This window comes from Eulemur rufifrons, chromosome 1 (genome assembly GCF_041146395.1).
Source record: "Eulemur rufifrons isolate Redbay chromosome 1, OSU_ERuf_1, whole genome shotgun sequence".
Lineage (NCBI taxonomy): Eukaryota > Metazoa > Chordata > Mammalia > Primates > Lemuridae > Eulemur > Eulemur rufifrons.
In genome coordinates this window covers 65,487,201-65,514,479 of record NC_090983.1, presented here as the reverse complement: position 1 = coordinate 65,514,479, position 27,279 = coordinate 65,487,201, and the positions used below count along the sequence as shown (strand labels likewise).

Genomic DNA, 27,279 nt, shown 5'->3' with positions numbered 1-27,279 from the left:
GGACTGACTGAGCAAATGGATTTCTTTAGCCTTGAAAATGATGTGTGGAGCTGTTCTGATTTTTAAAGCCCATGCTTTAGTTCCTCTTAAAAATTGTTATTCTGCAGCAAGCTCTAGGTCTGTCCACAAGACTCTGCTTGTCCTAGGAACTGCATCATTTTTTCATCTGATTTCTGTTACACTTGGCATTAAAATATCTTTAGATGAGAAATCATTCTTAAAATAATTTTCAAAAATATATCACAGAAGATAATCCAATGCATTAAGATTGATAGTTACCAGTTTAGCAATTTACAAACACCTCATTGTAAACCTGTCCTCTTCCTTCCTGCGTGTAACCCCGTGTTGCAGATCATGTCAGGGCAGTGAAGCCCGAGCGTGTCCAGGCCGGTCAGTGTCCCGGTTCCTACCTTGACACTGACTCACTGAGATACTTTCAGTGTGCTGTAATGGTTTTACATGGAACAAACTCCCCCAGGGTCTTCAGGGTTGGGAGCTTACTCATCTTAGAGCCTCTCAAAAAAGGATAAATTTCGGTGATTTTGAATCCTAGAAAGGGAAGATGAAAGAGGCAGCCCAGAGGTACCAGTATGCCTTAAGGAAGTTTCCTCGAGAAGGATTCGGAGAGGACATGAGACCGTTCAATGAATTGAGAGTTTCCCTCTATCTCAATTTGTCTCGCTGCCGACGAAAAACAAACGTAAGCCACGCCTCCCCTCCCAGTGCAGTCCTCTCCAGCAGAGCTTTTCCGCAGTGTGAGGGCCAGCCCCCCCAGACCAGACCACAGCCCTCCTGTCCCATTGCTTGTGCATGTGTGTGAACCTGCTGGCTGGGACGCTGCTCCTCTTGGAGGACCATCATTGGTCACTGTCCCTATACACCTCCCAGAATGTGCTCAGGTGCCATTTCCTTTGCCTCAGTGGTGGGAAGCAAGTGCAAACTGCTCCTCTAACTAACTTCAAAACAGAAAAACATACGTTGCTCTTCATTGCTCTCTAGTTACGCCCCCATGCTCTGCTACTCTTTAGAGCAAAATGCCTATGGAAAAGTTGCCTGTAATCATGTTTCAGTGCTGCTTTCGACTCACGTATTTATTGACCCCAGGACTTCGGCATGGCGGAAGAATTTGCCTCCAAGGCTCTTGAATTGAAACCCAAGTCCTATGAAGCCTTTTATGCCAGAGCCAGAGCAAAGAGAAATAGCAGGTACGTCTGAGGTTATCCACATGACTAGGGCCCTTTTTCTGTAGGATCAAACGTGCTGGTTGAATCTGGGGAGGTTTTGCTTCGGAAGGGTTGCTCAGATGCCTCCTATCCCTTTAATACTAAGGTGTTAGCTTCCAGGAGGCATGGTAGTTAATATTCGTAGTGATGGGTAAACTTTTATTTCCCCCTGACATCTCAGTGACTTTTCCTCCCCGCCTGCACCCCCAGTTGAGATGACTGCAACCGAAATTCCCGGTTTAGTCCATATTTCAATGAAACTGCCAGCTAGGGGCATTAGGGGGTGGAGGGAAGGAGAAGGGTCGTATATAAGATTTCTGAGTTAGAGGTGGGCAGCGCCGGGGCATGGTGAAGGTAACATTAAAAGGATTCTGGCGCCTAATGATTTATGCCCATCCTCACTCCCCGTTGAGTGGTCTGGGTTAGAATTCAGCATTCCCACTTAGCTGAGTAACTGGACTCGCTAAATGGGTCCTGGCCACCATCGCAAGTGTTCAAAACTTACTCGGGGTCCTTCTCTTTGAGCACAGCTATTTCAGGAACAGTTATGTTCAGGCGTGTTCAGGCATGGCTTATAATTATAACTTACGTTTTCCTTTAAAGGCAATTTGTGGCAGCTCTGGCTGACTTGCAGGAGGCTGTGAAACTCTGTCCCACCAACCAGGAAATCAAGCGGCTTCTGGCCCGTGTCGAAGAGGAGTGTAAGCAGCTGCAGAGGAGTCAGCAGCAAAAACAGCAGGGCCCAGCCCCAGCCCCACCCAACGACTCAGATAATGAAGAGGATGCCCCAACCCCCGGGTTAGACGACCACTTTCATCTTGAGGAGGCTGAAGAGGAAGAAACTTCTCCCCAGGAAGAATCCGTTTCCCCGACTCCCAGGCCCCAGCCATCCTCCTCTGTCCCCTCCGCGTATATCCGAAACCTTCAAGAAGGGCTGCAGTCCAAAGGACGGCCAGTGTCCCCACCGAGCAGGGCAGGAATCGGCAAGGCCCTGAGGGAACCTGTAGCCCAGCCAGGGCTGGTTCTGCAGCCCACGAAGCAGGCACAGATAGTGAAAACCAATCAACACCTGGGTTCTGGACAGTCTGGCGTGAGAAGCAGTAGCACAAAAATTCCAGTGTCTTCTCAGAATCCTCCCCCGAGTCCCATGCCGGCTAGGATCGCTGCAGCTCCTGCTGGGAGCAGAAACCAGCTTGTAGAGGGAGCGGGTACTTTCACTCTAGGAGCTGCTCCTGGCCACTTTGGGGATCGGCTGGGCCCCGGCCAGAGTGTCCACCTGCAGCGCAGTGAGAGTGGCACTGCGTACCCTTTACCAAGCAAGATAAAAACCGCAGAGAGGCTTCTGTCCTACGCCTCCATGGCTGTGGACGTGGCCCCTCCAAACCAAGCTGGGCCGGTGAGCTGCAGTGACGTGCGACACCCAGCTTCCCTCACCAGCTCAGGCTCCTCTAGTTCCCCATCCAGCAGCGTAAAGATGTCAAGTTCAACCAGTAGTTTGACTTCAAGCAGCAGTTTTTCGGACGGCTTCAAGGTCCAGGGACCAGATGCTCGAATTAAAGACAAGGTTGTAAACCAGGTTCAGAGCGGTACAGCTGAGCACAGACCTCGCAATACTCCATTCATGGGCATCATGGACAAGACCGCGAGGTTCCAACAGCAGAGCAATCCTCCGAACCGCACCTGGCACTGCCAGGTGGCCGAGGGGCTCCTGACAAACACGTCTGCAGCTGGCCTGCAGCCCTCGAACTCTGAGAAGCCCTCTCTCAAACCAGGAGCATATGGTAGCCAAGCGAAACCCTGTTCTGTTGCTGCCCTGAGTGGAAGTGTCCACAATGGGGCACAGGTGAAGGAGCTAGATGAAAACAAGTGCCAAATTCCAGTCCACTGTCCAGAGACCAGGGTAACCAAGACTGTTTCTCATCTGTATCAGGAAAGTGTCTCCAAACAGCAGCCTCATGTCAGCAATGAAGCCCACAGGAGCCACCTCACTTCAGCGAAACCAAAGAGATCGTTCATAGAGTCCAATGTGTGAGCCTTAAGAGAGACCCATTTAGAGAATTTGGAAAAGTGTATTAGCTCCTGGTGGTAATACTTAAATGTTTTTTTCATTTGAAAAATTATTTTTTAGCCAGTTTCTTTTTTCCTCTGGGGTGGATCTGATGCCATTGATATATTTAAAATGTGGGATAAACTTCCTTAAATAGCTAGAAGTCACCATAAATAACAATGCTAAACAATTAAAAACTATAATTAACTGCACCTATCAAGCTAAACATTTAAGACAGCCAGGAAAACATTAACTCACGCTTTTCTCTTACAAAATCATTTGGTTTTTATTACTTTTGTCCTAGCCTTTGCTATATGGTAAAATCACAGTATTAGAGAATAAAAATGTCTATTGGTAAAGAGTGATAGGTTTATTAATTATTCACATAATAAATGATGTATTCTGGAAAAGATGGACTTTTCCAGATACAGTTCCACTGAGACAAATCCCAATTTATATAAAAAATTAAGAGCTAAGTGATTTCTAGCTGAATATAAGTGTGACTATAAACATAATATAGCTGATTTTTTTAAGCAAAATATGAGGACACCCAAATATTGTTCCCTTCATAGCAGTTCCTTTAACAAGATTAAACACTTGTTTCTATTACGGTTCTTAATCAAAATATTTTTATAGCACCTTTTTTGGAACTGTACTCATGCTTGAAGGTGTTTCTGATATTTGGAAACAGTGGAAGCCATTTGGAATCATGATTGGTGGGTGGTCAAGTGGATCTGAGCTAAAATATACTAAGACCAGCAGCATTCTTAGTGGCACTTACAAATGAGCTCTCAGCTGGGTCCCAGACTGCTTTTTACCATTGATAGTGCTCCTGGAACAACCCTTCCAAGGTCCTTTAAGGACAGTGTTTAATTTGGATACTCAAGGTATGGTTGGTTGTTGCTTTTGTTTTGTTGTACAATCAGTACTTTATATTAATAGTCACAAGTTGTATATATTAAATAGCCCAGTTTTATTCAGAACTGTAAATATAACTAGTTCAAAGTAGTTAATCTAAAAACAAAACCCCAGTCATATATTTGCATGTTCTTTGTAAGCTTCCTCCATGCTGGTTATTGCACTGAATGACGTATTATTATGGCATGCTAACAGTATACCAGTAACGGCACTTTATCTCGTTTGTATGAACACCTTTGAGGTGCTACTTAAGTCCAAACTGATTTATTATTCATTTGTAAAGATAAGGTACAGGAATGAACCTTGGTCTAAAGGTATTTTTATATGAAAATGGTGTTATTGGAGGATGTTAAAATGCTAATTTGAGAGAAGTGGGAGTGTATTCATTTTATATGTTGGGATGTGAAATTTATTTTCTAGAATTGGGGAGAAGGAAGTTCTATATTTGCAGAATGTTTTAAAAATGAATAGTTGTAATGAAGTTCCTGTGAACATCATTACGGTTTTGTACGATAGGAACCTTCTGGTGTCATTCAACATTTGTTCCTGAGTGTATGTACAGTGTACTTTGTACAAACAGCTTTATCTTTTTTTTTATAGGCTTTCCCTGAGTTCTGCTATAACTACTATGGCTTATTTATTGTTTCCTTTAATATTTGTGAAAGTCTTACTCTTTTGTTATGTAGTTTTGTTTCTGCACTACTACTGTATCTTTCCACATGGAATAAAGACTTAATAGAATTTGCTTTGCATTAAATGTGTCAAGGGATAAGGAGAGAATATCCTGTTGGCAACTCTCTATCATTTTATACTAATCTGAGAATAAGGGTGGCAGCTTCTACTATTCAAGGGTCAATTTCGTCTTTGTGCCTGAAAAAGGAAGAAAGCATGAAGAAAGCAATTTGTAATTTCTTACCTGTTTGAAGAAATCTTGTTGTCTGTCTTTACTGCCAACAAGGTATCTTTAACAGTGATTCTAAGCACTTTGGCAATGCCCCAAACACTGTCGTGACAGTTTGTTCTTCAGCGCATTGTATTATCTTTCAGTTAAAAGTGTGTTTGTTTTTATGCCTACGTATTTAAGTTTCAAAGTAGTATGAGTGGGTGAACATCAAAACTTGTGATAAAATTCTTACATGGAATATTCAGCTTAATACTACTTCAGGTTATTGTCACTGTTCTTGCTAGCAAGGCTAAGTATTTTCAGTCCTTTAAAGCTACATAGTTAATGAAAGGTTAAAACCAAAAATAAAACAGGGCAAGAGGGAAAAAGTGTTATATTGGCTAATACGTAATTCTTGTCGTTAGGTGACTTTCTCTATTAAGCAGCTAGTGAGAGTATTATTGTTCGTTATTGGTTAAATTATGATAAGCTACTTGATGTCATTGCCCCAGGAAGAGGTGAAGTATCCTGGGAAGCCACCGGTCAGTCCCGGCAGGAGGGGTGGCAGGCAGGGGGCACGGCTCCCACGTGGCCCTGAACTAACACTGGGGCCTGAGAGTCCAGCAGAGGGCCTGTGGCCGTGTCCCTTCCTATTGATGGTTTTGAATATGTTTTTTGTTTGCTTGTGTGGAAGAGAGAGTTGTTTGTCTTGTGTTTGTTTTACACAAAAACAGAGGTACTTCAATTTGGTAAATAATTAGCATCTTAGTTTTCAGCAATTTTTACAAGAAACTATCCTGGTGAACATGGAAGAGCAAAGCACCCTTAACACATCTAAAAAATAACTACTTTTTAAATTGTGTTTTCTAGCAATGACTCCCAATGATTTTTTAGTAACTTTTCCGTAATAACCAGCCTATCTCCTTTAGAAATGTCTTATTTATCAAAACAAAAATGCAGTTGGTCCAATAGTGGGCTCTTTTAATTTAAAAGTCTTCTGTTAGAATTGTTAGCATACTTTCTCTATAGAATACAATAGAAAAACACCTAGAACATGCTGCCAGTCTTTTTTGTCCTCAATATTAAGAATGTGAAAAGCATGTGTCATATGAAAATGCAAACTTTTCTAGAATCATAGACTGTGAATCCTAACTATGACATGAAGGAAATAAAGTTCAGGAATACATTAAGTTTTTATAAAGCAGCAATTATAAAGAAAAGAGTATTTGGAGATTTCTGTGGTACCTAGGTTTGACTAATGTATTTACACTGCTTTTCCCCATTTATTGCCGAGTTTTAAAATTCTGAACTGTGAAGAGAGTTTGGGGGTGACGGTACACAGGGGGATGAAGACACAGTCCTAGTCCCTGCCTGCCCCTGCAGTTTGGTTCCAACATGCTGCCCACCGACGGGTTCCATCCTGGTAAGCAACTTCGACAGGTACATAAGAAGGCAATAGAACCTTAACTTCCTGAACTTGAAATGTTTTTCTGAGTGAACATTTGTCAGGGTGTCGTATTAAATATCAGGCTGTTGTATAAAAATGCTTTTGTATAGTCACCCTAGTTTAGAATAATACGTGAAAATTGTAAGAATTCTAAATTCTGAAAGAAGGTTAGTTTGCCACTTTATATACTTCAGCAGTCAACTTGACTTAGTTTATTTCACCTAATTTGTACCTAGGTTTGGAAAAGGGAAAAAAAAAATTACCATCCTGCAAATTTAGAATCCAAGAAAACTGCTTATTTAAACATGTCTGAAGGGATTTTCTCAATTTAATCATAGATAACCTATAACCATTTTGCTATAAATTCTCTTAAAACTTATCAAATGAATGGCTATCAACTAGGAGTTAAGCATCCGTTATATTCCAATCTTTAGTTATAATGAGGTGTGACCTATCCTTAAGAATAAATATGGGCACTGCAATTTAAAATCAAAGTAAACTTTATTTCTATACAGCTTAAGATTTTCTTCACTAGTACAAAAAGGCTTTTATAGTAAAAATACAAATGAGGTTAGATGTGTAATTTAGTCCATGTGTTTTTAAAGAATGAAAACCGACAATTTTTACAGGTAATTAAATTTACCTTTTTCTTTGTTTTGTTTTTAATGTGTCTAATTAGTATTTACCTTTACATCATTCAAGTGAGATCACTGAAAATATAAACAATTTTACTTTTGATGTGTCTCAAGCCATCGATTGATGGCCATTTTCAGAGTCCTATTTGGTGTAAGTACCACTGAAGGAAGAACAAGATTTGTCATCGGACTTGTACGTTTCTTTTTGCTGATCCAATTTTCCATTGCTTCTCTTTCATATGAATAGCCATCTAAAAAAAAAAAAAACAAATTATTTGTGATATAGAAAAGGGAATTTAGGATTACTAAAATGAACTGAGTATAAAAACTTCATTGCCAAGGCCTTTATTGTGATTTAAGTGATATTCTTTATTGTACCATCACTCCCAAAATATCTCTGCCACAACACCTGAAATTCGACCATTTGAGAAGCATTAGGATTTGATAGTGTTGTATGAAGCATAAATTATCTAGAACGGTTTCATTATAAAGTTCTTTTTGAACACTACAGTTGAGACCAAGACCCTGTGAAAAATTCAGACACAGTGGAAAAGAAGGAAGAGAGCTGGGTAGAGTGGTAGTGAAGATAAACTGCCCCATTATAGCTATTAGCTATGTGTATAATTTGGCTAAAGATGAAAGGGAAAAGAGCCTTAGGAATAACTCAGCAAAACTTACGAAAACATTGAGAAGTCAGGAAAACAGAGACACAGATGTTATAGAATTTGCCCCACTAAGGATTTCACAGTAAAGGGATTTGTGATGCCAAAAAAAAAGAAATCTACTGGCTAAGGCTTAATACCATGTCTTTATGGGCCAGGCATGGTGGCTCACGCCTGTAATCCTAGCACTGTGGGATATCAAGGCAGGAGGATTGCTTGAACTCAGGTATTGAAGACCAGCCTGAGCTAACGTGAGACCCTGCCTGTACTAAAAATAGAAGAATTAGCTGGGCGTGCTGGCATGCGCCTGTAGTCCCAGCTACTCAGGAGCCTGAGGCAGGAGGATCACTTGAGCCCAGGAGTTTGAGGTTGCAATGAGCTATGATGATGCCAGGGCACAGAGTGAGACTCTGGTTTTTACAAAAAAAAAGCCCTCACAAAACACCATGTTTTTGCAAAGTTCCTTGCCTTTACATATGTGAAGACTGGAGGGGGTTTTTTGTTTTTCTTTTTCTGGAGACAAGGTCTTGCTCTGTTTCCCAGGCTAGAGTGCAGTGGCATCATCATAGCTCACTGTAACCTCAAACTCCTGGGCTTGAGTGATCCTCCTGCCTCAGCCTCCCAAAGTCCTAGGGTTACAAGCGTGAGCCACCATGCCTAGCCTAAGACTGGAGTTTTGCTTCACTACATTTTTATACTTGTAGCTCTTTTTTTTTCTTTTTTTGAGGCAGAGTCTCTTGCTCTGTTTCCTGGGCTAAAGTGTCGTGGCGTCAGCCTAGCTCACAGCAACCTCAAACTCCTGGGCTTAAGCAATCCTTCTGCTTCAGCCTCCCGAGTAGCTGGGACTACAGGCATGTGCCACCATGCTCGGCTAAGTTTTTTCTATATATTTTAGCTGTCCAGATAATTTCTATTTTTAGTAGAGACGGGGTCTCGCTCTTGCTCAGGCTGGTCTCAAACTCCTGAGCTCAAACCATCCTCCCGCCTCGGCCTCCCAGAGTGCTAGGTATAGCTCTTCTTTCTCTTAAGCTGAAAATCTTGGTTCCTATTTACATTTAAACATTAACCTATTTTGCTTTTTCTGCTATATTTGTTTCAAAATAATGCCAATATAGTACTAACATAAGACTGTAAAAGAAATTTAAGATTGCTCTGTGCTTTTTTTCTGTCAGCAAGGCTAGATCCACTAGGGTGGTCTAATTAAAATACCATGTTTGAAAAGCACATTTGTATGGTTCTGAAGTAAAACCTAAAACAAGACACGTTCAGAGGAGTCTAATCTATCCCTGTCCCATCCTTGTTCCTGCCCTTCCCATGAGTAACCATATCAGTTTTTATCTTTCCCTTTTTGAAAACATAAGCAGATGCATATGTACACAGAGTATATATACATCCTGCATAAAAGCTAGCATACTGTATGTTTTCCCACCCACGGTACTGCACTGTGTGGATACTGATGGACACCTGGGTTGTTTCCAATCTTTGCCTTTCACAAAGAGTGCAGCAGTGAACAGCCTCGTGCGTGTGTCACTTGTACTTTGGGGAGATTCCAGAAGTAGGGTTGCCAAATCAAAGAGTAAATGTACATAATCTTGCTATATATTAATAGTGCCAACTTCCATATTTCATTCCTATAAGCAATGTTTGTGACAGTGCCTTTTCTCCCTACAGCCTAACAGAATGTTGTGAAACTCTTGGATTTTTACCAGTTTCCCAAGTGAGCAATGGTATGTATTTAATAGTATGTCAGGTAGGGAACATTTTTTTTTTTTTCATATTTTTTGCCCATTCTTTGAGGTTGTCTTCAATTTATGAAGATTTCATATATATGGAAAAACAACAGTTACTTCATCAGTTTTCCCTTGAGTCCTGGTTAGGAAGGTTTTCCTCCCCATTCCATCAAGAAGTTCACCTGCATTTTCTTCTGGGACTTAAAAGGATTCTTACGTTTAGATTTCTTATCCATTTGAAGTTAATTTAGATGTACAGTATGAGGGATGGATCCCATTTTATCCCTTTACACATGGTGGTTGTCAGAATACCACTTGCTTAAAATTATTTTTACTACTGATTTTAAATGCCTGCTTTTATCACTCCCTGAATTTCCAAATGTACTTGGATCAATTTCTAGATTTTTTAAAATTATTTTCCATTATTCATGTGCTCATACACTTTTATTTATGGAAGCTATATAACATCTTATATCTGGTAGGGCTGGCAACTGTACCCATTGTTCTCCAGGTTATCTTGCTGTACTTGTTTATTAGGCTCCTTTTGAATCACCTTCTGTATCTCTAGGAAGAAAGTGTGTCATCAGGATCATGTTAAATTTGTAAACTGGGGAAAACTGACAGCTCGCTGACACCTGAGTTTTCTATCCATCAGCATGGTATGCTTCCCTTTGTTTAATTATACTTTTATAGGGATGTTTTATAGTTTGTCATGTGGGTTTAGAAGTTTTGCATATTATGTTTAGGGTTTTGTTCTAGTTTTTATTAGTTTATAAATTGTAAGACAATTTGTAAATTGTCTCAGGTTATAAGTGCTTTTGTTTACACACGCACACACATACCAACCTAGTGATTGCTCTTCGGGTTTTTAATTTGCTACTTCACGAAATTCATACTGTTTGTAGTAGTTTTTCTATTCTTTGGGGCTTTCCAGATATATCACTGTCATGTAGAAAGGGTTCTTGCCTTATTTCTTTTGAGTTCTTATCCCTTTAATTGCTTTTGGAGGGTAGAGGAGTCCCTAATTTTGTTGGCTAGTATCTCTAAAACAATTTTAGTGTATCCGTGGCTTCCACTGGCTTTTGGGCCAAGGTATATGTTTATCCTTTTAGAAAGTCTGCAATTCCTTTTTGTCAAATGTGTTTTTCGCATTCACAGAGATTAGCCTAAGTGCTGCTCAGCCCTCTTACGCCATTGTCTCTCAGCTCCAAACCCACAGGTGACGCTGAGGATTTGCCACGTTGGGGCCAGAATACCGCAGAGGACATCCCTGCTTTGCCAGCTGGCTCCTCCTTAGATCCTGCAGTAGGATCCCTCTAGAGGGAGGCTGGAAAACGGTGCAGGCTCCTACCAGGGCTGTGCTTGGCCACGGCTTTTCATCCGGCAGGGGCAGTTGCTTAGTCTCCAGATTGTTTTGGTTGCTTTGTTTACTGCACAGTTCAAATCTGTCTTATTCTGCCCCTTACAGAAACCAGCACTAACTGGGTAGCCTCCCTCCTTACAGGCCTGAGTTCTGGCAACCTCAACGTCTTTGTTCCCTCAGTACTAGAGTTGCTACATGCTTTGTGCAGATACTGGTACCTGTGATTGCCTTTTGTTCTTTTTTTGAGATATACCATAAAACTCACCCTTTTAAGTATAAAAGTCAGTAGTTCTTGGTGTATTTCAGAGTTGTACGTCGCTCCCCGCCTCAGTCCCTGGCAACCACTAATCTAACCTTCTGTCTCTATGGATTTGCCTATTTCAGACATTTCATATAAATGGGAGTCAAATATGTGGCCTTTGGCTTCTTTTACTTAACATAATGTTTCTAAGGTTCATCCATGTTTTAGTATGTGTATGTCCCTTTTTATGGCCTAATACTGTTGTACGGCTATATACCACACTCTGTTGATGGACATTTCAGTTGTTTCCACCTTTTCTATGAACAGATGTTTTCAATTCACCTGGGCATATACTTAGTTGTGGACTTGTTGGGTTACATGGTAACGCTATTTAACTTTCTGAGGAACTGCCAAGCCATTTTGACAGCTTCCAATTTCTGCACATCCTTGCCACACTTATTTTCCAACTGTTTGATTCTAGCCATCTTCGGTTCTCATTGTGGTTCTGATATGCATTTCCTTGATGACTAAAGATGATCATCTTTTCTGGTGCTTATTAGCCAATAAGCGCTTATCTTTAGACTATTCTAGGGCACTGGTACCGTGCTAACTCATTTACTCTGCACTACAACCACCTTATGATGTAGGTATTACTATTCTGTTTTACAGATGTGAAACTGAGGCATGGCCTGAATAACTTTCCAAAGTCACACAGCCAGGCAGTCTGGCTCCGGAGTCAATCTACATGCCAAATAGGACTTCCAGAAAGGACAACTATAGTAAATGAAATTTTGAAAAAAAATCTAAATTTAGACAATTATAGAAAAGACAAGTGGTAGGTCTGAGAAAATTCCCTAGAAAGGCTTAAAGTGTATAGGAAGACTGAATAGTTAAAATAATTGATAAAAGGCATGAATTCCAATCAAACACAGTGTGCCTTGAACAAGAGAAATATTATAGAAATAAATCCATACTAAAATTCTCTGAAACAAAAAATAGAAATTAAATTAGTATACTTGAACTGCAACAAGAGAAGTCAGTATGAAGGCTTTAGGAAAAAAGCAAACTAGTCATTTCAAGTTTAGTAGGTTATCATATCATGAATTGTGTATTTTTTCTTAAACGGTTATATAAGTGAATTAAACATCATTTAAATGTTTAGAATAGACCGGAAAGTTGTCATTTCTACTCCTCACCCTACCCCCATTAACACAGTTTTTTGGTCTTTGGTCTTTTGTAACACAATGATTCTAAAATTTATCTTGAGGGGAAAATGGGCAAGCCAGTTTTTTAAAAGATTGAAAAATGAACATAAAGCAATTTATATTTAAATAAACTAAAAATTCATAGCAATGCCTATCAGTATTAAGAATTTATCCAACAGTTAGGTATGCAAGTGTACCCAGATATATGACTGACGGTGTTTTCTATAGAATTACTTGTAGCAATTTGTCAAAAAATAGAGAAAGATGTCTATCAACACAAGAGTTCATTTAGGCAGTATCCGTATCATGAAATAATAATATCCTGCTCTGAGAATGAAGTACATAGTTCTGAATGTACTGACAAGGAGTGCTCTGGATTGATATATTGTTGAGTAAATAAAAACATTTTTTAAAAGTACCACATCCCATTTCTTATAGATTATAAATGTAAAGAAAAACTATCTGAAAGGACATGGTAACAGGGCCACACCAGAGTACGGAAGAACCCTGGGGGGGGGGGGGGCGGTTTCACCAAGCACATGCTACTTTCTTAATTTAAATGTGGTATAAGAATGCTGAAATACAAATAGGCCTTGGAAATTTTTCTGAGGCAGTTAGTTCAATAGATGAAAGCCTTCCAAAACACTACAGGGAGCAAACAGCTAAATTCAAGAGGGAAAAAAATAAGAGTTAGATCATATGCCAGGAGGAATTAGCCTAAAGGGTATCAATAAATTTGGTTCAATTCTGCTATTAAAGATTGAATTGTTTCCTACAGGAACAGCCATAAAACAAAATAACACAGGAAAGTTAAATTAAGTGGTGAACCTCGAGGGATTATGCTAGGCAAAAAAAAAGCCAATCCCTAAAGCTTATTCCATTCATACAACAGTTTTGCAATAGAGAACAAATCAGTGGTTTCCAGGGGTTGGGATGGGCAGAAAGTGGGCGGGTGATAGGTATAGTTATAAAAAGGCCATAGGAGGGTCCTTGTGGGTTTGGAACTGCTGGGTCTTGACTGTAGTGGGGGATACACAAATCTCCAAAAAAGAATAAAACTACGTAGAACATGACACGCACAGGCAAACCTGAGGAAATCTAAGAGCTGTAGATTGTGTCAATATCCTGGTTGTGATATGATGGTATCATTTTGGAAAATGTTACCAGTGGGGGAAAATAAGCAAAGCCTACAAGGTAGGTCTCGCTATTGTTCCTTACAACTGCATATTGGATCTATAACTGCTTTGATAAAATTTCAAAATACCTGGGTGGTACCGGAAAGGTTAAAATCAAAGACACAGACAACACTAAATAGTAAGCAAGGCTGTGGAGCAATCAGAATTCCCATGCACTGCTGGTGGCAGTGTAAACTATGTATGCCTACTCCTAGGATTATACCCACTAGAAATGCATACATATATTCATCATCAAAAAGGTTCACAGCACTGTTTGTAATAGCCAACAATGTCCATCAACACAATGACTAAATTAGTATATTCACACAATGGACTTCTATACGGAAATGAGAAATTACTGCTTTGTGCAACAAGCACGAATCCCACAACATTTAATAAAAGCCAGACCCAAAAGAGACACTTTGATTCAACAGAAAACCAATACAGCAATTGATCATATTATAGTCTAAAGGAGAAAATGACAAGCATTTTAAAAATACTCAACAAACTGGAGATAGAGGGAAAGCATTAAGCCTTTCACCATTAAGTATGCTAGCTGCCCTTACCAAGTTGAAGTTCCCCTCTAAGTAGGACAAGGTAAGAGTGTCTACTCACCATTTCTTTTCAACATTATACTGGAAATTCTGGCTAATATGACAAGTAACAGGAAAATTTTTAAAAAGAGGCATATAGATTGGAAGGAAAGAAATGTAACTACTTTCAGATGACACATTCATGTATGAAGAAACTCTAGTCTAAGGGATTAAAAAGCTACGATTATAGTCAGCCCTCTGTATGTTCCAGGCTAATGCAACCAATTGCTGATCAAAAATGTTCAGAAAACAAAACAATAAAAACAAATAAAAAATACAATATATTTACATAGAATTTACATTGTATTAGGTGTAAGTAATCTAGAGATGATTTAAAGTATATGAGAGGATGTGCGTAGGTTATATGCAAATACTGTGACATTTGAGCATCCACGTACTTAGGTATGGGAGGGCTGGTTACTGAAGGATGACTACACTAATAAATGTAGCAAAGTCACAGGACACAAAGTCAACATACAAAATCAACTGCATTTCTATATATGAGCAAATTGGAATTTTAAAAACTATTTACAGTGTTATAAAAATGAACTAATTTTGACAATGTGTAGAACCTGTACACTAAACCACAAAGCATTGCTAAGAAAAGGAAAGAAAACCTAAATAAGCGAAGAGGTGTTCATGGACTGGAACTGTCAACACCAAATTGATCTACTGGACAGCAATATTACAGAGGATTTGAATTAGACAATAATCTTGATATCTATATATTTTTTTTTTCTTTTCCTTTTTTTTTTTTTTTTTTTTGAGACAGAGTCTCGCTCTGTTGCCAGGGCTAGAGTGAGTGCCGTGGCGTCAGCCTAGCTCACAGCAACCTCAAACTCCTGGGCTTAAGCGATCCTACTGCCTCAGCCTCCCGAGTAGCTGGGACTACAGGCATGCGCCACCATGCCCGGCTAATTTTTTCTATGTATATTTTAGTTGTTCAGATAATTTCTTTCTATTTTTAGTAGAGACGGGGTCTCGCTCTTGCTCAGGCTGGTCTCGAACTCCTGACCTCGAGCGATCCACCCGCCTCAGCCTCCCAGAGTGCTAGGATTACAGGCATGCGCCACCGTGCCCGGCTAATTTTTTCTATGTATATTTTAGTTGTTCAGATAATTTCTTTCTATTTTTAGTAGAGACGGGGTCTCGCTCTTGCTCAGGCTGGTCTCGAACTCCTGACCTCGAGCGATCCACCCGCCTCGGCCTCCCAGAGTGCTAGGATTACAGGCATGAGCCACCGTGCCCGGCCGATATCTATATATTGATATATTTATTTATATACTATAAATTGATACATCAATGTAGCAAAAACAATTTTGCAACCGAAGAGTTTTATAAATGTCCATTGAGGCCGGGCGCGGTGGCTCATGCCTGTAATCCTAGCACTCTGGGAGGCCGAGGTGGGTGGATCGCTTGAGGTCAGGAGTTCGAGACCAGCCTGAGCAAGAGCGAGACCTCGTCTCTACTAAAAATAGAAAGAAATTATCTGGCCAACTAAAACTATATATATATAGAAAAAATTAGCCGGGCATGGTGGCATATGCCTGTAGTCCCAGCTACTCGGGAGGCTGAGACAGGAGGATCGCTTAAGCCCAGGAGTCTGAGGTTGCTGTGAGCTAGGCTGACGCCACGGCACTCACTCTAGCCCTGGCAACAGAGCGAGACTCTGTCTCAAAAAAAAAAAAAAAAAAAAGTCCATTGAATTTTAAAGAAATTAACCATGAACATACTAGGAAAATTTCAAAATCCCTTTCAAAAGAAACATGCTTCCATATTGTTTGATCCCATGCAACAAAACTAGACACCTTTCCTCTAAAAAATAGCCTTAACATAATCAAACACTTTAAAATAGTTTTATTAATCTTTGGATAAAGGATATAGAAATTGAAGATATGGAAAAATCTTTGTAGTAGATATTTATTGTTTAGTCAGTACCCATCCCCCTTTTCTGGGAAATGTTCCTTCCCCCACTATCCTCCTTATGATGTTGCCATGTTTATAAATAATTCTACTCCCCACAGTTGGGCAAATCACAGAACTCCACTTCATTCCTGGAGCAGACTACTATTAGGGTAGGATCCTGGCTCAAATTAGGCCAACGAGTTCTTTTTTCCAGGATTTTTGGGAGTCAGGACCAGAAATAATGTCAGATTGGTCTCTCCCGGGGGGGGGGGGGGGGGGGGGTGGCGATGAAACTTTAAAATTTGAGACCTGTCTGTTGTATTTTTCTATCATGTAGGAAAAAAGCGCACTGAACATCACAGAAACTGAACATTAAGAAGCCTCTAAATAAGAGACAGAACCCTACTATATTCTGTGCTGCCAGTTTTTCCTGAGACTCACTTTTAATAAATCAATGCCATTTCTGCTTAAGCTAATTGAGCTTCTTTCAGTTGCAAACAAGAGTCCTGAGGCTGTGGTCATAGAAAATTTCCTAGCCTGAAATAAAAATAGCCAACTGGCTTTTATTGAGTGCTTATTGTATGCAGGTACCGTTTTAAGTACCTACAAATACATTAAAACTCATGCAAACCTTATAAAAATCCCATGAGGTAAGTACTAGTATCCCCGTGTTTTGTACATGAGGAAAATAAGGCACATAGCTAAGAAGTAGCAAAACAGATTCAGGTACCTGGCTCTCCCCTGCATGCACTCAACTAGCGAGGCCACACTGTCTGTCTCCCATATGTGTATCGTATTAAAGAATAAAAATTAAAAACAAAGGAAACGGGCCGGGCGCGGTGGCTCACGCCTGTAATCCTAGCACTCTGGGAGGCCGAGGTGGGCGGATCGTTTGAGCTCAGGAGTTCGAGACCAGCCTGAGCAAGAGCGAGACCCCACCTCTACTAAAAATAGAAAGAAATTATATGGACAGCTAAAAATATATATAGAAAAAATTAGCCGGGCATGGTGGTGCATGCCTGTAGTCCCAGCTACTCGGGAGGCTGAGACAGGAGGATCGCTTAAGCCCAGGAGTTTGAGGTTGCTGTGAGCTAGGCTGATGCCACGGCACTCACTCTAGCCTGGGCAACAGAGCGAGACTCTGTCTCAAAAAAAAAAAAAAAAAAAAAAAAAACAAAGGAAACGAACATGAACTAAATGCTTAGGAATAAAAGTCACATAAGAAAATTATAAATGGGTAAAACATTAAAAGGTGCTCAAACCCACTATTACACAAAGAAATGCAAACTGAGATTTCTTTTCACTTATTGGATTGAGAAAGATTAAAAGATTGCTAATGCCTCAAGTATAGGTAAAGATGGGAAACAGGGACCCCCATGCTACATTGACAGGGCAGTTTGTCAGCATCAGTAATTCCCTTCAGTAATTTCACCTGTAGGGAATTTATACTACAGAAATATTCACTAATGTGAATATTCCTAATGGACAGCAAGGATGAATTTATACAATGCTGCACAGTTTATAACAACAAAAAAAACAACAGGAAATGAAGTTATAGGACACAGACACCCCTGAATAATTCACAACCTTTAAAAAAGAACAAGGTAGATAAAGTGATGCCTGCTTCTTTCCCTGGAAACTAAACTTAAAAAAAAATTAAACAGCACTTAGAGATGATTACACACTTAAAACAGGCAAATGTCCATGGACACTGTACAAAAAAAGGTATGCTACAGAACAGTATAAACACTGTAAGCCCAGTTTTGCAAATATAGTTTGATTCTACTGCTATTTAAAATGTCATATATAAGCATACACAGCAAAAAATATCTAGAACTATATGCTAAACCAGTCTCAGAGTGCTTGCCTTTGGGACCTGGGATTCAGGACTACACGAGGTGATTTTCACTTTATATATATACTTTTACGTTTGCTTGAAATTTTTGTACACAAAAAAATGAGCACACATTATTTTACAATTAAAAAATTTTGCAGGCCGGGCACAGTGGCTCTTGCCTGTAATCCTAGCACTCTGGGAGGCCGAGGCAGGTGGATCGTTTGAGCTCAGGAGTTCGAGACCAGCCTGAGCAAGAGTGAGACCCCGTCTGTACTAAAAATAGAAAGAAATGATCTGGACAGCTAAAAATATATATAGAAGAAAAAATTAGCTGGGCGTGGTAGCGCAGTGGCTGAGGCAGAAGGATTGCTTAGGCCCAGGAGTTTGAGGTTGCTCTGAGCTTGACACCACGGCACTCTAACCTGGACAACAGAGCAAGACTCTGTCTCAAAAAAAAAAAAAAAAAAAAAAATTTTTTTGCAAAAAAAAAAATACAAACAGGCTGTTGGTTGAATCATATCTCAGAGCAAAAGAGAGCTAAGTATTTTTTTAAACTGGAAGAAAATGTTTACAGTTGTATAAATGAAAAATACTGTGCCTAAAAAAATTCAGAGCAAGCAGAGACAAATATATAAAAATGATAAAATTCAACATGAATATTTCCACTAATGTTAACACAATATATAAGTGTCTAAGTTCCTCATAAGTTAATTATCAAAGGTGAACAGATTTTATACCTATGCATATTTAAACAGTAAACTGCCATGTAGAAAAATTCACTGCCTCCCTAGCAAAATAAGAGTTTCAAACAAAAACTAGCAAAAATAAATGGAGTTATAAAATTCAGTGACTACAAAACTGTGTAAAAATAGGTACACTTAAATATATTGCTAGTACTACTCTAAACTGGTGTCTTTTTTCTAGAAAACAATCTAATTAACAAGATTTATCAAAACTTGTTTTTCATATTCATAAAATATTCTGATTAATTCTGCTTTGGGGCATATATCCTATGGAAATAACCCTAAGTAATGGTAATCACAGAAAGAAATATACCAAGATATCAGCACAATGCTATTTACAATAAGGATTTGCAAACACATACACACACTAACTAGAAGAGTCAAACAAAATGTACTACCGAGCCACATGGAATAAAGCTTTTAAAAGTGAAAATTATAGACTGTAAATATAGACTAAGCCAATATTCAGAAATGTATAAAGTTTTAGGCCAAAATAAAAAAACACAATATAATGTGGATTCACTGATTTCAACCATATAAAGTATATATGTCTTTGTTGACAATGATTAGAAATTAATGTGGAAAGATGCAACTTTATAATCTTTAAAATTCTTATTTCAGTAAGTTTAAATTCATGAGACACAAAATAAATATAAGAGATTTCAACAGTCCATCTTTAAAAAATAGTATTTCATCTTTACATCTAACAACTAAATTCACATTTCACAAGTTTAAGGAAAACTTAATCTTTTTATCTCAACTCCAAACCTACTCTCTGTCTGATTTTCTTAGGAAATATACAATGTTCAATTGTTCACCTCGGGTCTAATGAGTTTTAAAAAGAAAAAAACAACTACTTATGAGAAATAAAATAGGAATTTTAAAAATTCTCCACATTTAGGCAAACATTCTGTAAACTGTCTACATTTTTTACTCATTTAGCACACAGCATGCCCAGCAACTTCGTATAGCATCACACATACCTGATGCGATGACTGGATCTGTCATAAGTTCCCGAGTTATTGGACATACGAACTCATCAGGAATTCCAGAAGAAAGAGATTTAACCTTGGTCCTGAGCTCTTCAATTTTCCTCAGCAATTTACTACGCAGCCCTAGAGATTCTGGAAAGAAATTATTGTTACAGCTGGAGAACTAGTGGTAATCCTTATTATGCAAGTCTTTCACAAATAGAGATTTTATCAACTACAACCATCTTCCGACATAACTCCTTTACTATTTGGGACTGTTTCCTTAATAAATCTTTATAGTACAGAGTACTATATTGCTAATATATATCAGCAGCTAATAGCTAGCGTATTTTAAACAACCTTAGATTCTGAAAGTTCAAGAATTTCAGGTTGCCAGACATTTAATATATTCCACAAAATCAAAAAAGGCTTATTATTGGTTAATTTGTGCATACAACAAAAAATTTTCTAAAAATCTTTTTTTTTTTTTTTTTTTTGAGAGTCTTGCTTTGTCACCCTGGCTAGAATGCAGTGGCATCATCATAGCTCACTGCAACCTCAAACTCCTGAGCTCAAGTGATCCTCCTGCCTCAGTCTCCTGAGTAGCTAGGACTTCAGGCACACCCCACCATGCCCAGCTAATTTTTTCTATTTTTAGTAGAGACGGGGTCTCACTGTTGTTCAGGGTGGTCTCAAACTCCTGACCTCAAGCGATCCTCCCACCTCGGCCTCCCAGGGTGCTAGGATTACAGGCATGAGTCTCTGCGCCTAGTCCTAAAAATCATTTTTAAAGATGTTTGGGTTAATAATATAAAAATGCCATGTTATAATATTTTTAACTTAATGAAGTTGGATATATTTGCTGATTCTTATAGAAGTACGATCACAAATAAAGCTCACCCGTTTGTCTAAAACTACATGCACAAGTTTCATTTGTTTTTATTCTTGGTTTTAATTTTTAAAAATTATCTTAATTTTTTAAAAGAGATTCTCTGTTGCCCAGGCTAGAATGCAGTGGCATCATCATAGCTCACTGTAAACCTTGAACTCCTGGGCTCATGTGATCCTCTCCCACCTCAGCTTTCCAAGTAGCTGGGACTATAGGCACACACCACCAGCTAATTTTTTTTGTTTTTTGTAGAGACAGGAGTCTTGCTATGTTGCTGAAGCTGGTCTTGAACTGGCATCAAGTGATCCTCCTTGCCTCGGCCTCCCAAAGTGCTAAGATTACAAGTGTGATCCACCACATCTGGCCTTAATTTTTAATTTTAGGGGGTCTAGTATAATTAATTTTAGGAAGCTTATTGTTCCTGGATTTACATTTTCAGAACTAGTTGACAATTCTACTTTAGGTTGTGGCATTTGGGGGGGGGGGGGTAGAAGAAAAGAATTACATTTCAGAATGCCTTATAGTTCCCATATAAAGCCAAACCAACTTTCTATTGGGAGATAATTCTCCACGGTGCTTATAGATGTCTCAGGGCACCCTTTGTCTCAGACAATCTTTTTAAGGATGTTGCAAACATCCTTGGAAGCTAGAGATGGTGTCTCCCTCCCAGTCAGAGGGCAGATTTGTTTCTTGACCAGTATAAAGATAATGTCTCCCTCTTGGGCTCATTTGCTTGCAGCCCCCTTATAAGACTGGGGATTTCATATGCTTAGGGTTCCTCAGCTGAAACACAAACATAAATCACCCCCATGAGACTTACTGGGACTGGGGAATCAATTAGAACATGAAGCTCCTGCAGCCTGCTGCGCCACGAGTAAGACACTGTTTAAATCCATTTGGGCTCACCGCCCGTATCTGTGTAAGTGTGGCAAGTCAACCTAGTAGCCGCCTGCTGCTTAGGGCTGCTTCCTGTGACTCCTTTCCTATGTAATTCACTGAAACCAAACTGAGGACTTTTAAAACAATTTTTTAAAAGTGCTACAACATAAATCAACAATTTCCTTACATGTTGAATGATTCTGCAAAAATATACATGACTCAAAGAGATTCCCTCAGATCCTTTATGAAATCACTATCCAGATTCAAGAGAAAGCTAGTTCAACGCAAAAGTGCCTATTTAGGGAAGGGTGCCTCTAAAATCAAGCACATTGTTGCCTGATCACCACAGACAGTATCAATGTAACAAGCCTGAGAAACGCTCACTCATGATGGTTTATTGAGTCCAACTCTTCCCAGGATGGTCCCATTCACAATGCTGCATTTTTCAAGGGTTAGCCAAGCTGTGTATTTTTTATTTTGCCAGGCAAATATAATGAAGGGCTTAAAAGGAGTTATAATGATGGACCGTGTACTCTAAGCTTAAGGAGAGAAATAAGAGTGGAGATATTAATAATTTAACAAGTAGGTAAGAGCAGCATATTGAAGATTTTGATGAGATCAGGGTGTGCTGAGGTGGCAGTACTGGAGGATGAGGATGGTAGAAAATCTATTATGACTGGGGTATATGCTTCCTGATCATTTGCCAAGTGAAAATCCTCCATCTAGGTAGAGATAGGGCTTGATAAACTGTCATGAGTGTTTCTAGAACATGCTTATAATTAGACAGTAGCCTTCTCATTTAAAGGGATAATTATACAACTTATAATAAGAAAAGGATATAAGAACATTTAATATTCTGGGGAAACAGTATATTTTCTTATCTGTCAAAATTATTACACATATGTACTAGTATTTAGAATGCTAATATTTATAATAGAGAATATAGAAGGCCTAATTCAAAATTCCCCAGATAAGAAAAGGTTAAATTGGGTGTTATCCTTGTCCAATTTTAATACCATTTAACAATGAAGTCAGATCACCTTGCCCTCAGGAAAGCATTTACCAAACCATATCCCCAGAACTTAACCAGAAACAAACATCTCCTTTTGTGTTTGAGGGCTGGAAAAAAGTGTTTTGAACTTAGCTTTTCAAAAGAAAGGACTCCCTACCAGCTGAGGGCTAAGAAACCCTCAGTCCAGGTAATGGGCAAAATCTGGCTGTTTGCTATAACCCTGAAAAGGCATCTGTCTGGTTCCTGATGACAAGTTTAAAAATGGGCCACCAGCTCCTGTCCTCCCCCCTCCTTTCCCCCTTTGTCCAACTCTAGAAATGCTACATAATTGAGAGTTTGATGGAATCTAGAAATTAATAACCATCAAATATACTGAACTAAACTCTGAAGACCCAAGGAATTAGAAGGTAAATGGGTTCCAGAGTGGGAGATGGGAAATGACAGCTTAGAGCAGAGACCTGGGTATGTGAATGGAAGAGAGACCTTTCTACTCATGCCCCTTACTCTCCCAACTTTTTCCTCTAAGTATCATTGCCAAAGCAGCACTATGAGCATCACCTGGAGGCTGGGTAACAGGACTGAGCTACAGCCTGGAAACTAACAAGCACAGACTATGGTGTGGTCACTCTCCATTGCCGTAACAGAGAACAACAGAAACAAAAGCTGGTTTCTTAGAATGAAAGCTTTAAAAACGGCTTTTTATTTTTATGTATTTTTTTGAGATAGGGTCTCACTCTGTTGCCCAGGCTGGAATGCAGTGGCATCATCATAGCTCACTGCAACCTCAAACTCCTGGACTCAAGTGATCCTCCTGCCTCAGTCTCCCAAGTAGCTGGGACTACAGGCATGCCAGCACACACAGCTAATTTCCTATTTATTGTAGAGAAAGGGTCTTGCTGTGTTGCCCAAGCTGGTCTTGAACTCCTGGCCTCAAGCAACCCTCTCACCTTGGCCTCCCAAAGTGCTGGGATTACAGGTGTGAGCCATAGCACCTGATCTTGCCTTTTTTTTTTTTTAATAAATTTTATTTTAAAAAGTCAAACTTCTAAACAGAAGGATCCAGAGAAACCAAGAGAAGGCATAAAACCTATAGGAAAGAAAAACATAACTATAGGTTCAGTAGAAATTTTTAAAAGAGGACTTAGAGAAGATGAATTTCTCTGAAGCCTCACAAAAAAACCAGAGCAATTAGACAGCAAACTCAAATCACATGGATATTTCCAACAAAACAAGATAGCAAGGTATCCTCAAGAACCCCACAATATAAGTGGGTGAGGACAAACCACCATAAAACGTGTGGTTGACATCTGAGTAGAAGGAAGCAACAGGACATCTGACAGGCCTGAGAAAAGGAGACCCCACAATGTCCAATGAGTACTTGCTGGAAAGTGGGGTGGGCCCACCAAGAGAGCAGCTGAACTGAAGTGTTATGCCCCTTCCAATCATGGTCAGTGCACAGTAACTAGATTTGAAGGGACTGTTTCACTTTAATTGTGTATAAAGCAAAAATGGTAAATGTTCAATTACTTAATATATGCAGTTATAGTTAGGCAACAAGTGAAAATCTGCATATTCAGGTATTACTACGAACTGAAACATGAAACTTTCAAAATCTAAGGATGTGAAGACAATGTATAAAGGTTGAAAGAAATTCAATATTATTTTTAAATTAGAAAATGATTTAAAATGTCTTGTGTGCTTTTATGACTTCTTGGAAAGAAAAGACCAAAAGAAAGAGTGAATCCTTTGAATAAAATCTTATTCCCAATTAGGCATCTACAATTGATGAATATAAGCGTAAACACTGACATGATACAAAATAGTTCCTTGGCATCTGTCACTCCAAGTTTCTGCCATTTTATCATCTACAGCAATTCAAAACTCCAAGATATGCAGCAATTTGCAAGGTTCCCAAGGCCCAGATAGAAACTGAGGCCAATGAGCAGATGGAAGCCATGTGGCTTGTTGTGGACCTACTGCTTGCCTAATACCACATCTAAAAGTGACCACCTTGCTCTTCATACCTTTCATACTTTATGCCTTTTGAATGAGATATTCAATCTTATAGTAGTATTCACAAACTCATGGATTTACAAATGTCTTAATGGCATATCCTTCTCAACAGCAAGGATCTTTTGAACCTATAATCTGTCTGGACATTCCTTATGCAAATGTAGTACTAGATATAAGGAGTTATTTCCTAACAAAAACTGTATGTCTTTTGTACCCTAAGTTGTCATTAACACAATCCTAGAAAATGATTATCCTTGGTTAAAGCACCAGATTCAAACATATTCACATCTACAGAAACATCCTTTATTGTATATCTATAAAAGATTCATTGAAAAAAGATATGATAGACTGTTCAATTCCTTAAAAATATCTTTTAAGTGTCAAACATAATAGATATACTACTTTGGTCTCTAACACTCCAATGTACTTTACTGCACAATTAATCAACTTCCTTCACATGCTGAATGTTAAACAAATTCTGATTTATTCACATTGACATAGGCCCTTTTTTAAGTTATAACACAAAGTCAAATGTAAGTAAAATAGTTATGCATAAAAAAGTAAAATTCATTAGCATATATACTTATCAGTTCACCTTTTAACACATTTGTTTCTAAACCAAATTTTATCTCTATTAGTCCAACTGACTGTTTTGAGGAAAAGTCTGCTTTTCTCAAAATTCAAGGCTAAAAGAAATTCACTGTAGCCTAAAATAGCACTTGTAGAAGATCAAAGTTAGCCTCTTGATTCTTTATATTGAAAGTTTTGCAAAAACTTAAATACTTTACGATGAGAAAAAAAATAAATGTTCTAGTCTATTTATTTACTAATTTATTCTATGTTTAATTTGTTGAGTTTGCTAACTTTCCAAACCTTCACCACAAGCATAAAGCAGATTCTTTATTTACTAGCGAATATACAACATTGTTTCCATTCATAATAATGATTTTTCAAATTCAGCTATTAGATCACTACAGAACTCATTTAAATTATATTTCAATTTTGGCTTGGGCCTGATAATTCCAAAACCCATTTCACTGAACTTTAAATGATTACTATCACCAAACCTGAGATTCACCCTTCAAAAACTATTTCAGGCCATTAATTGAATCCTATAAGAATGAATGCCTTATTCTTTCTTTACCTGGCTATACAAACTGAATTCTACTTCAATTAATTGTTTTCATATGTTTCTCTTATGTTTTCACACATCTTTTGTTGAATCTGAAATTATTTTATATTATCAAGTACTTCTACTTGATAAGATACTGTTAAGATTTCATTGTGAGAGATCAATGAGAAATCAACTAAGATGCTAATTTCATCCAAATTTAAAAAAAAAACAAAGCTGCACTCTATTACCTAATCTCAAGAGGAATGAGTAAATTAGAAAACAAATATTAGAGATACAAAAGTGACTCTCATGGTATGACCCGTGTATAGCATATAACCACTCAACCTAAGTATTTTCACAAAATCATCCTTCTGTTAACTCCTTAAAAGGCCATAAACTTCCAAGGGGTTTAAACAGGCTCACATACTGTATTTACTATGTAAGGAAAGTATACTACTGTATTTTAAAATGGCTTTAAATAACAAATATTTTGTTATTTCATTCTTCATTAACAATAAATCTCAACATGAATATCCTATTTCCTAAGCTTTCTGGTTAACTAAGATTTTACTACAGCATAATGGTAATAGCATCTGGCTATGTTTATTAGAGCATGATGCTAAGAATCCAAACTTGTTTTTGATAAGAATCTAGTATTCAGAATAAACAACTCTTACAACTCAAAAATAAAAAGACAAATAACCCAATTTAAAACTGGGCAAAGGATCTGAATAGACATTTCTTCAAAGAAGATATATAAATGGCCAATAAGCACTTGAAAGATGCTCCATGTCATTAGGTAAAGGCAAATTAGAACCTCGATGAAATACTACTTCATAACTACTGGGATGGCTATAATCAAGATGACAGGTAATAAGTGTTGTACTTGAATAGTAAGAGGAAATGACTAATGTAAATAAAACCATCCTCAGAGTAAATACTAAACATTGTTTTCAAGATCGCCTAATCTTACCAATTTTCAAATCATCAGCCAGACTTTCTTTCGTAAGATTCAACAGTTCTTTTCCATCAATGTTATTTATCTTGAAAATACCAACAAGGTCTTTTAAGCCTTGGGTACAAAGCCACGTTGAGACATCTTCCTCTGACCAATCTTCAGTAAATTGCTTCAGCTGATCTTCCGTGCTCCTTGCTTAAAAAATAAAAAAAGGTAAGTGAAATAACAAAAGTATTTCTTTTATCAACATTCTCACTTTGAATTACAAAGTAAATGAAATTTCCTTAATCTGTTTCACTACTTTAACTTCAAGAATTTCAAAAAATCAAATATTACTATGTATACTTAAAGTATTATTTAATACTACATTAAATACTCCTTTGGAACTTTTTCCTTTTCACTCCAGAAAAACAATTTTTCTTTATTATATAAAATTCATACCAGCAAATGTATTCTATTTGCTCCATCATCTGCATATCAGCATGACTATTTGGTTAATTTTGACAGTGATAAAAATAAAACTCCCAAATTATATGGCAATGTTGCTTGATGAGGCCAAAAATAAAACCAACAAAATACAAGTGTAACTTCTATTCTGTCCTCAGGCTATATTTATCTGAAAAATTAGTATAAAGTATAAATAAACAGCTTACAAAAGCAAGGAGGGTGTGATACACATAAATGTGGACCCAAAAGCATTTACCAACAGCTTTAACGTAGGGCAGCTACCTTGACCCTACCTTGACACTGGCTTCTCTAAATTATTTTTAAATTGAATGTGGATGTATACTTCATATGAGAAAAGCCATGTGAATAACATGTCAAAAGATTTACTG

General features: G+C 38.3%; 2 protein-coding genes across 11 annotated transcripts in view; one reads left to right on the top strand and one right to left on the bottom strand.

Annotated features, from left to right (window-relative positions):
- TANC1 (tetratricopeptide repeat, ankyrin repeat and coiled-coil containing 1) overlaps positions 1 to 4,929 on the top strand; it is a 222,291-nt gene extending 217,362 nt beyond the window's left edge. For all 4 annotated transcript variants that reach the window (XM_069497146.1, XM_069497197.1, XM_069497105.1 and 1 more), the window contains 3 exons: positions 554 to 700; positions 1,105 to 1,205; positions 1,827 to 4,929. In XM_069497146.1, the coding sequence (XP_069353247.1) occupies positions 554 to 700; positions 1,105 to 1,205; positions 1,827 to 3,255 (1,677 nt within the window). In that variant the 3' untranslated portion in view covers positions 3,256 to 4,929. The remainder of the gene's footprint in view (positions 1 to 553; positions 701 to 1,104; positions 1,206 to 1,826) is intronic.
- Positions 4,930 to 7,051: 2,122 nt separating this feature from the next.
- WDSUB1 (WD repeat, sterile alpha motif and U-box domain containing 1) overlaps positions 7,052 to 27,279 on the bottom strand; it is a 43,463-nt gene continuing 23,235 nt past the window's right edge. For 6 of the 7 annotated variants that reach the window (XM_069472322.1, XM_069472312.1, XM_069472346.1 and 3 more), the window contains 3 exons: positions 26,459 to 26,638; positions 19,591 to 19,731; positions 7,052 to 7,404 (listed from right to left, as the gene is read on the bottom strand). In XM_069472322.1, coding sequence (XP_069328423.1) covers positions 7,247 to 7,404; positions 19,591 to 19,731; positions 26,459 to 26,638 — 479 coding nt within the window. In that variant the 3' untranslated portion in view covers positions 7,052 to 7,246. The remainder of the gene's footprint in view (positions 7,405 to 19,590; positions 19,732 to 26,458; positions 26,639 to 27,279) is intronic. The other variant, XM_069472305.1, reaches the window with a different exon arrangement.